We start from the raw sequence: 11,154 nt of genomic DNA on the forward strand, positions 1-11,154 counted from the left end.
TTAATAATATGCCATCAAGATTTAGAATAATTAAAGGCTTTGGAGTATGAATACATTGGAGTTATCTAAAAATCAGTGAAATGAAAATAAAAAACAAAGTTGCATTTCAAGAACAATCAAGGTGAATCTCGTGTCATAAAACAACTTGGGATTTTGTGCTCCTTGAGAATAAACTAGGGACAGAATATTTTGACCCATCAACAAAACAACACAGGGATAAGAACATACCTGGTTTAATACTTTTTAATGAAAATACAAATGCTTGTGTTTTCATTGAAAAGGAACCTAACTATAAAGTCACAAAGACATTTTAGTATCACTTAATAATACATTATGGAGCAACTGGATCAACCAGATATTCTAAAAAGCAGTCCTAGGGCTAAACTCGAGTTTCTCCCTTGTGTCATTCAGGACTGGAACTTCTTTAAAGGTTGACCAGATAAAACATGTTCATATATTAATTCATAACTCTGTTTTAAGAAATTTCCCAGGTAGTCTACAAAGAGGTAAGAATTTTTACACAATTTAGAGAAGGTGCATTGAAAATGCAAATATTTTCACTAGATTTTTCAGTTGTCTTAAAAGACAAAGAAAGAAAAGTGACTTTTGTAAATGAGGGTGGGGTACAACTTCCCATTAACCTCAAAAATATGACTATATCATTGAGAAGAGATGATGAAATTTATTCTTATATTTAAGAAAACATTGCTTCCTCCTGTTGTTATAACTTATTAGCCTACAAAGAAAACATTAAATGGAGTAAACAAACAAAAGTCTACTCCAGAAAGTGAGAGTCCTATATTACTTTGTGTGAGGAGTCCTAGCTATACTTCCCAAGCTGAGCTTGCAGGAATATAGTGCACCTAGAGAATGGCCTGGCTCATTAAAGATTTAAACCAAATTTCTGGAGTTATACCCTGAAGCAGATGGTTGACCAGCTCTCTTTGTAGCTGTTTCTTTGCTGACAAAAGCAACTGCACAACTTAGGAGAAATATGCTTTAAAATGAGTAACATATAGCCATGCACCCATGGCCAGCAAAGATGTACAAGGGTTTCAAAAGTCTTCAGTCCTGAATTAAATCCTAGGAGGGAATCTCTGTTTACAATATGGGGAGGGGATTAGTGCTTCATTTCCCTAGAGAATATGCTCATTTTTTTCCAGTGCTTTCAAGCCAGCTCCCTTCTTGATTTTCCCATTTATTTTAGTGGCAGTTAGACAAGATAGAGGTTAAGAATATAAACACAGGAATCAGACTACCTGGGTTAGAAACTGACCTTGGGCAAGTCATCTAACCTCTTGGAAATTCAGTTTCTTCATCAGTGAAGTGGGGAACATGCTATTACCTAACAGGATTGTGGTAAAGATTAAATGACATAATCAATTTAATAGGCTTATCACAGAAATCTAGCATTTGGTATGTTCAACAAATGTCTAATATTGTTATCAAAGGCACCATTATCTTCCAAATCTTTGATTCCCAATCATCTAAAACAGAATTATTTTTTCTATTTTATCTCCCTCTTATGATTTATTCCAGCACCAGACTTTGTAATGTATGGCTCGTAAACATCTATGAAAATTGTCCCTTTATTTTCAGTATTTTAGTTATTAATGTATTCTGCCACTTCTCACCTGGAATATGGGACTGTCTCCTAACTCATTTCCCAATACATCTTGCTCTCAGATTAATTTTCCAAAATAGAATGCTGGGTGTGAGGAAATTGCAGGTTAGCCAGGAATTTACACATTTCTAGTAGCACTAGCTATGGGTGGAACTGCTCTGCTGGACTGCAGAATGCTATATCCTACTCCACGCACAGGACCAGCGTTCCTACTACAAAAACTGGAGAGCTCATAATAAATATCATTGCCATGGGTGCAGCAGTGATATGCTTTACAAGGGCAAAATTGTATCTATTTGGTTACCACTGTATTCCCATAGTTGATCGTATCACAAGGCAGTAGACCTTCAGTAAATATTTGATATTTAATAAATGAGTTAATTAAATCGTATCACATATGCCATGAGTTTTGAGAACTTTCAGATCATTCAAAGGGAATTGACATCATTGCTTGACATTCAATTGTTTACCATGTTCCATTCAGCTCAAGTTGTGATAATTTAGTCAGCATCTGGCATGTGAGAACAGGGAAGTCATATGGTGTGGATTCTGACATAATTAACAATGTGAGCTGGAATCGTCATGGCAGCCAGATCCCCACAGTTTTTAAGGACAAGAAAGTGAGAGAAATTGACTCTAAAAAATAAGAAACAGTTTCTGGAAAGGAGTAAGTACAAGAAAAAGCTTAACCAATGACAATCATTTTTTTTAGTAGATGAAATACATTTACTACTGTTTGCAAGTAGCAGGTTATATTTTGAAATTCAAAAAACATGCAAGAATTATTTGCCCTTCAGAAATGGACATTAACAATGGGCGGTGGTGTTGCTATTCTATGACTCTAACACAAGCATTACTTATTTATATTGAGAAGATAATAACAGTATCTGCTAACTTGAAACCAGGCCTACATCACATATGTCTAAGGGCAAAGGTCCTTAGAGATGTATGAGTGGCATTCCTAAAAGAGGGCATGGCATTAACAAACAAAAGATGGCCAATGTTTTCAAAGTTCAACAGAGAAGTTAGATGCTGATTTACATGACTTTATTCTTTAAAGTCTGACCTTTTCCAAAATGATCTATACTCAGAGACTGTGGGGTCTTAAGCAGCTGTAGAAGTTAAAAAAATGTTGAAGGATAAAAAATAGATGATCATTATAACTTTGAAACATGGTTATGTTACATACTAAAATAACCACCCATTTAATTCTCCTATCCTTTCCATAATTTAAAATATCTTTCCTCCTGCATTATCCTAAATGATACAGCAGTAGAATGAAAATATTGCACCATTCTACTGAGGAGAAAATGAGGCCCATGGAGATGAGGAGACTTGCTCAATGTCACAAACCCAACAATTAATCATATACTCCATTGATTATTATTAGAGTTTGGGTTTATTCATTTGAAAAATAGAAACACCCTTGCCCCTTCTACATGACCACATTTCAGGGAACATACACTAAAATACTGCATCACTATCCCACCTAGCACCTTGCACTTGGTAGGTAAACATGGAGGAGCAACCATTGGTTCACCCATCTGTGTGATAAAGATCACAGGGCCAGACGAGCACAGACCCTAGGCTGAGTTGTCACAAAGGTGATGTCAAACAGAAAATGACTGAATAGAGAAATATCCTAGGAAGTTGAGATATCCTCAGCCTACACTAAAGGTTGCCTTTTGAGTGTTAAATTATAATGGTCACACTTGAGTAAAGAATAAATAAAAGAACATAAGATGCCAGTATTTCTAAGCTAATTCAAACATCTGGCCCTGTGTAAGGCACAGGCTTTGCACTGTTCCCCTCCATCTACCTTCCCATCTGCAGCCTATCCAAGAAAATGAAGGCTGTTTTCACAAAGCTCCCTCAGTGGAGACAGGCTATGGGCTTCAGAATCAAGGAAACCTCAGTGGGAAAAACTCCAACCTGGAATTTCTTGGACAGAGGGGTGGTGACTCTCAACATATTCAAGTCATTTTAATAAGTATATGAGCAGATGGAGGATTCTCTAGCACAAGCTGAATTTTTCTTTGGTGTTATTACTTTCACAAAACAGACCCCTCTACTGTCTTTAATAGCAGGACTATTTATATACCCTTTACGACTACCACCCCCAGTCACCAACCTTAGCATGAATTCATATGGTGAGGTTCTTTATTAGTGTCACCAATGAGGGAGAACTGACTGTTAAGAAACAGCATGATTACACTGGCTGCACATGTAAAAGTTCCAATAATGATTTCTAATTCAGCCCCTTTGAAATTTTTTTTTTCCCAGTAGAGCTGGGTTAGCATCTCACTAAATTTTCTATCTTTCACCCACAATTCCACCTCCCTAAACACATAGGTACACACACATCCCTGCTTTTCTCCCTGCAGATTTCACAGTTGGTGACTAAAGAGAAATAAGCTCAGGGCTGAGACCTTAGTCTGGTTTCCCTGACCTGAGAGAGTGAAAGATCTGGATTATTTCGGGGATTTTCTACAAGCTTTTGACACGCCTCTGCGTCTCCTCATGTCCTACCTGCAAAATGGGGAGTGGAGGAGGCAGGCACCCTATATTTCTGATTTAGCACTGCTCTAGGTTGGGAAATTAAAAAGACAAAACAAACAAATGTCAAGGAATGAAAAGAAAAATGTGTTGAGAGAGCAAACCAAGCAACTATAAACGTGCTTCTGAGTGTTCTTTAAAGGGAAGGTATTATTGTAAATGTACAGAACAGCCCTGGAACTGTGCTTTAGGGCCCTGGGTGGGTGCAGAGAGGAGGAAGCTTGAACTGGTGCCAAGTTACAGTTCCCGGCCCCGCGGGAGTCCAGGTCCAAGTTTGAGAAAACAGAATCAGGGTCAGGAGCTATTGTGGCCTGGACAGAGGCAGAAAGACACGACACGGCAGGCTTCCTTCCTATCTTGCTCTTATCTGAGAGAGCAGAGAACTGGTGGGAGCACGCCTGGAGTGCAGGTGAGGCTTCTGAGTCCGGCCCTCAGCTCTACCCCGCCTCCTCTTCTCTCACTGGCAACCCCCACCCCCATTCCAGCACTTAGACCCCCTCTCGCTCCTCCTTCGGCCCCTCCCTGGGCCCGCCCACGGTATCCCACCCAGCTTGGGACTGCGTCATAAGTATCCCCAGACCTGGGTTTGCAGTAGTGTAAGGCAAGAGGGGGAGAAAGAAGGTGCTGCTAGGGCTAGCGCGATCCTCTCCTCTTCCAACCTGCAGCCCAGGACACTGATTCGAGCCGCGCCTTACCGCGCAGCCCGAAGATTCACCATGGTGAAAATCGCCTTCAATACACCCACGGCGGTGCAAAAAGAGGAGGCTCAGCAAGACGTGGAGGCCCTCGTAAGCCGTACAGTCCGAGCTAAGATCTTGACCGGCAAGGTAGCGGTCCCCACTTCACCCCCGACTGCCTGCCAGGGTCGGGAAGGTGGGGAGAGGATGGTTGGCGGGGAGGGAGAAGGGTAGGTGGTTGAGGACAAAAAGTAAACTGCTCCGGAGCTCCTGTGTTCCCAAGCAGTCCTCTCTGCACTGTCCATTGGGTTTGCCCAGTAGCCCCCATTCTGTCTAGTCGCGCCACCTTCCGCTTGCTGTGCCCCACGCCCCTTGGCATCTCCGCGCGTAGCGCCACGTTCCGTCTGTCCCAGCCCACTCTCTACATCTCAGAGGGATGTTGGAGGGAGTTTGAGGAGAACCCCTGGGACACGAAGTCACCTTCTCCTAGGGAACATGTGGGTGGCTGGGGATCAACGAGAGGCACACCACCCAGTCAGCTCCGGGGGCGTCCACAGCCTCCACAGGGGCGGAGAGGAATCGCAGGGTGAGCAAGAACACGAGTTTTAATTCTTTTTACTTTTGACGTATATAAAGTTCGATGAATCTAAGTCTTTCTAGGATTGCTGAGTGTTTGCGGAGGTGGGACAGGGACAAGGGGCAGCTCTGACCCTGACCGGTATGGTTTGGGGCAAGTATATCTGTGCCTGCCTGTGCATATTTTCAGTTTCTCCCTGGAGGAGATAAGAGGGGTTAAGCATTCGGTAAAGGAGTTGTCAAAACTGAAGTTGGTCTTAATTAGAATTTGATATGTTCACTGTGCTCTCTTATGCAAGAGCCTTGCATGTTTTCGGAGTGGCATTTCCTAAAGAAAACACTCATCTTTCACAGAAAGAAATGTTGAGGGTTTTTGCTCAATATCCTTTGAGCGATATACTCTCTACCCACCCTCCCCCATGGAAAGATCTTAAGGAGGTCCGACCTTGTGATTTAATCTAGCATTGCCAGCAACTAGGGGAGTTTCCCCCCTAAAAATGTTACCAGTTGTTTATTCAGTTCAATTTCCTTTAAATGTCTATCTAACATGTTTTCAGCGTTTGTAAACTACTCCACGTTTTCCTCATTTAAATCTCAATGTTAAAAGACACAATCATATTTTTCTTCTTGTTCTGCAAAATCTATGCAGTGTTGAAGTTTGCAGACCTGTCCTAACTTGTCTTGTTCTCTCTATAAAGTTTAAACTTCTGTTTTCAGAGTGGAAATTTGGAAAGATCATTGAGTGAAATGAGAATCCATGTAGTAAAACTGATTATGCGCACAATTTGAAATGCTAATGTGTTTTGCAGAATTTTTATCACAGAAACTTTAAATAGTTAACCAAGCAATCAAACTAGCTTTTGTGTATTACACATTTCGTAATTTGAAAATAACCCCTTGCACTGTTGAGGTTTTGATTAAATGACAGAAGGTCAAATATGTAATTGTCCCACTTACTTTGTAAGGGAAATATGGCCAGATTTTTTGGGGAGGTCTAATTAGGTGCCAGTAGTTAAATATAGCCAGACAGTAATCCTTTTTTTTTCCCTTACTACCACAGACTTCATGATTTGTAGTTGAATTCAGTTAATATGAAAGCAATACTTATGCTAGGCCTGTGGTGTGATGAAGAATAAACAAGAATGAGCATATGCAGTATGATTATATTTCTCTGTTAAGTGTTTGAGAAGTTTCCACAGGACCCTGACCTGGCCACTGTAAGACATTGACTCAATAATATTTGGCATATTATATTGTGATATATTGATCAGCTTATCAGAAATTGAACACAACAAAATAGTATGTCAGAGGCTGTGTACAGTGACTTTAAATACAGTTCAGAGGGAAGTGAGCTATGATAAGTGACAGCCCCTACCACACTGAAGTCCAGTAAATTTAAGTGAAAAAAAAATCCTTATTTCTAAATCCATTCATCCATCCATGAGTACTTAGTTTTCATACCTTGCTTACTATGGTGGGAAATTTTATGAAATTGACACTCTAATTCTTTACCTTGCTTAACAATAAAATCCCTGAAATATTGGAAGGAGAAATGAAATTGCAGTGCAGATTGCTTTTCTCACATCTCAGTGACAAGAAAAAAAATCATTTTTTTGAGACTTTTGAATAAGTCATTTTGTAACTTATAGGGAAGTCACTTCATTTTTCCGGACCATTTTATCATCTAAAATATAATTTCTAAGCCTCTAGCTCTAGATTACAGTGATTCATTATCATACTTTATAGCCTTTGTAGTGTTAAAGTTAAAAAATGTAGCTAAGAACATTTGAATACTAAATTTCTTTGAATTTTAAAGAAAAATCATTTTTGAGAAGCCATTTATGAAATGATTGCCTCTCCTTAGAATCCATGTATTTGTTTTCACCAAATTAATTGATGTTTAATTTGATCCCATAAGCATTATAGTAGTTGTCATAGAAAAGAGCTAGTGGCCTGAAAGACTAAAACAATTCAATTTACATAGCAGTCTGAATGGTTTACCCTCTGATTAACAAAGAAAGACTAGATTTGTGGACTTCGTTTATTTTACCCTTCTGTACTAATGCTGCTTATACCATGTTGTGACATACAAGAATGGGATTGGGGGGCCCCTTGGTCCACTGCTCTGGGAAGAGTACAGAGCTAATCAGTTACTTGTTTGTTTTGGATCTTTCTTGTTCCAGTTACTAAACAAATTAAGGATTTAAGAGAATTTTATAGTCACTATCACACACACAGCTTTTGTGCCTAGCTATCGCAAATGCTGTTCTTTAAAATCTAGTGTTTTGTCTAGAACTTAGAAAACATTATTTCACTAAAGAAATACACAGCCATAGAACATGGGGTGACATTAGGAAGCCTAATTACTCATTGAAATTAAGAGCATTGTGAACTATATCTCATCTTTAATATTTTAATTTCTAAAATAGGAGGAAATGGTATATACCTACTTTATAGAGCTCCTTCTTATAAAACTTAATTTTCAAAAAACACCTTTTCAAAAATAGTTAATAAACCAAAGGGTATTAATTCACCTTTAAGTTGGCAAACAAGTTGATTTACAAAAAATACTAAAGAAACATAATTGTATTCTAGAAAGTTAGTGATTATATCATTGCACAATCCAAAAAGTAATTAACGGCTTCCATTTATTTAAGGAGGATAACTTATTGCATAAGTGAATGGTTATTTTCAGCTGATTTTATAAGCATGGACTTTGAAATAACTTTATATCTATATTTGGATTTGAAAATGCTAGAAAAAGATTATAAATTGGAGATTTTCACATCTATTAAATATCAGAAAGTTCTTGAAATGATTTTAGGCTAGGATGACAACATCATTTTAAAATATCTTGGGTTTCAAGGGAGGTAAATGGTGCACAGAAGCAACAATGTGTCTAAAATTGCAATTTTTTTTTTTTTGCTTTTGGTTTTACTTTTTAATAAATAGGAACTTCGAGTTGCCACCAAGGAAAAAGAGGGCTCTTCTGGGAGATGCATGCTTACTCTCTTAGGCCTTTCATTCATCTTGGCAGGACTTATTGTTGGTGGAGCCTGCATTTACAAGTACTTCATGCCCAAGGTAATAATAATTAAAATTCTTATCATTTGGGTTACTAGCTGCTATACATTTAGTGGCAAGTTAAAAATAATTCTGTGGTGGTCACCAAAGAAATGAAGATTTAGGAAAAGTTTCAAATCACCTTTCAGCTTATAAAACGGATTTGTCTTCATGGTGATAACTGTAATCACCAATCCTCAGCTTGACAAATAGTACAATGAATTGACATGAGTATAAGAAATGATTCAAATGTTATGGTAGTAAGTATTAGAAAGTTTTGATTCTCCTTTTTTTGTCTTTTAGAGTACCATCTACCGTGGAGAGATGTGCTTCTTTGATTCTGAGGACCCTGCAAATTCCCTTCAAGGAGAAGAGCCCTACTTCCTACCTGTGACAGAAGAGGCTGACATTCGTGAGGATGACAACATCGCAATCATTGATGTTCCTGTCCCCAGTTTCTCTGATAGTGACCCTGCAGCAATTATACATGACTTCGAAAAGGTAAGTCTCTCATTCTCATAGGTATTCTTGAAATTTCTTTTTTCCTTAGTTTATTGGTATGTATTAAATCTGTTTATAAATGTACAACTTTTTACAGCAAAGCTTCTTTCATTCTTTTCCTTTAAATATACATTAGTTGATTTTGAAAGGTTGTAGCTGCTTGTTCCAACAGTAGTTGGAAAATCTGCAGCATTGATACTCTCTGTATCACACCTAACTTTTTCCCCTCCCCAACAGGGCATGACTGCTTACCTAGACTTGCTGCTGGGGAACTGCTATCTGATGCCCCTCAATACCTCCATTGTTATGACTCCAAAGAATCTGGTGGAGCTCTTTGGCAAATTGGCAGTATGTATTTTGGATGTCAAACTTTTACATAAGCATTTCCAAATAATATTGCTTCCTCATTTTAAAAATTAATTATTTGAGCCAAAATATTCCATTTTACTGAAATAATTTTCAAATAAAAAGTATGCTGTGAATCTAAAACTGTTCCAAAAATAAAGTCTATTTTTTTTTTAAAAAAAAGGTATATCTACTATAGGTGAGTATTTAAATAGTCTTTTTAAGAATTTCTTATTTCAATCTTTTAAAAAAAATTAGAGTGGCAAATACCTGCCTCACACTTACGTGGTTCGTGAAGACCTGGTTGCTGTGGAAGAGATTCGTGATGTTAGTAACCTTGGCATCTTTATTTACCAACTTTGCAACAACCGCAAGTCCTTCCGCCTTCGTAGAAGAGACCTCTTGCTGGGTAGGTAATATATACCTTCCTTCACCCTGTGTTACTGAGACAGTGAAGGAGAGTATGGGTGGAGTATGGGAAAAACTAGAGAGCAAATCTAGATATATTTTCATTTACACAAAAATGAAAAAGCTGCTTTTTTGTACATTTCCTTACAGGTTTCAACAAACGTGCCATTGATAAGTGTTGGAAGATTAGACACTTCCCCAACGAATTCATTGTTGAGACCAAGATCTGTCAAGAGTGAAAGACAACAGAAAAAGAGTGCACTTAGTAATAGGAAGTCAGAGATTTACAATATGACTTCAAATTAAAGTGTGTGGGATATTCAAGATATATTTACTCATACATTTACTTTATGGCTTATACTAAAAAAAAGGGAAAAAACTACTAACCACTGCAAGCTTATGTCGATTTTTAATTTAATTGGCAGTGCTTGCTGTTTGAAACTGAAATGAAATGATTCTTATGTTTTTTTGAATTTATAGAGTTTAGATTTCTGAAAGCAGCATCAGCTAACATCCTGACAATGTATTCCATCCTTTCTGTTTTGTGTGTGTGTGTGTGTGTGTGTGTGTGTGTTTAAAGCAAGCTTTTCAGTCATACAATAGAACATGTTTTAAATTTAAAATATTTAAAATTCTTTTTGTCCTTTTTGTGTGAAGCATGTCAAATCTCTTAACATTGTTAAGTTTCATTTTCTTTTTCATTTTTGCAAATTTCCTGAATTTAGAAATTACATCTTTGCATTTCTGTTAGGTGCTCTGTGATAAATCAAACTTATATGTGAAAAAAATCTTTCAAAAGAAGTCATTTTCACTAATGCAGTGATTCTTTCTCACTGATAACTGTATTGTGAAATCCACAAAACTGTGTAAGTATTGAATGCTATGAGGAATTTAGGTTGTGTGAATTCTACAACTCTATAATAAATTTTACCATATTCAACCACTGTTTCTCATTTGAGGGATACTTAATATGAACAATTACCACTACTTATTTCACTTTGGCATACCTGCAATAGATCTAAAATTATGAACTTAGCTTTGCCCTTACTCCCATGTCTACACATTTATATTTTATAATCTCATATTTTACTCCTCTTTTGATATTATATCAATTAATATTTTATAGACACCCCATAATTAGCTTACATGTAAATTCAACTATGTGTTAAGAGCCTTCAGGCCCATAGCAATTTCAAACCTTTAATGTGCTTCTTTTTTCACAAAAATTTAAGCAACCATATACAACTACAATAGTTCACTAAGAACTAACCTTGGATAAGAGGTTGATGACTTTTAATAACTTCACACCATATGATCTCTAGTCACTTATCTAAGAGTATAAACTCCCTACAAAGGGGGAAGTACTTTAGACTCTTTCTCTTGGGTTAGGTTAAAAACTGTTCC

At 37.5% G+C, this 11,154-nt stretch overlaps 1 protein-coding gene across 3 annotated transcripts; it reads left to right on the top strand.

Annotated features, from left to right (window-relative positions):
- The first annotated feature begins 4,446 nt into the window (after positions 1 to 4,446).
- On the top strand, positions 4,447 to 10,703 carry ITM2A (integral membrane protein 2A). 3 transcript variants are annotated; one of them, XM_010981287.3, is made up of 8 exons: positions 4,447 to 4,589; positions 4,846 to 5,007; positions 5,348 to 5,443; positions 8,386 to 8,517; positions 8,800 to 8,997; positions 9,235 to 9,345; positions 9,601 to 9,751; positions 9,901 to 10,703. In XM_010981287.3, the coding sequence occupies exons 2-8, from the start codon at positions 4,897 to 4,899 to the stop codon at positions 9,987 to 9,989; spliced, it is 888 nt and encodes a 295-aa protein (XP_010979589.1). In that variant the 5' UTR covers positions 4,447 to 4,589; positions 4,846 to 4,896; the 3' UTR covers positions 9,990 to 10,703. The 3 variants fall into 3 exon arrangements, with proteins under 3 accessions (XP_010979589.1, XP_010979591.1, XP_010979590.1); XM_010981289.3 differs by lacking the exons at positions 4,447 to 4,589; positions 5,348 to 5,443 and having other exon boundaries at positions 4,756 to 5,007; XM_010981288.3 differs by lacking the exons at positions 4,447 to 4,589; positions 5,348 to 5,443 and having other exon boundaries at positions 4,758 to 5,010.
- Positions 10,704 to 11,154: the final 451 nt, after the last annotated feature.

This window comes from Camelus dromedarius, chromosome X, assembly GCF_036321535.1.
Source record: "Camelus dromedarius isolate mCamDro1 chromosome X, mCamDro1.pat, whole genome shotgun sequence".
In the NCBI taxonomy this organism is placed as follows: Eukaryota; Metazoa; Chordata; class Mammalia; order Artiodactyla; family Camelidae; genus Camelus; species Camelus dromedarius.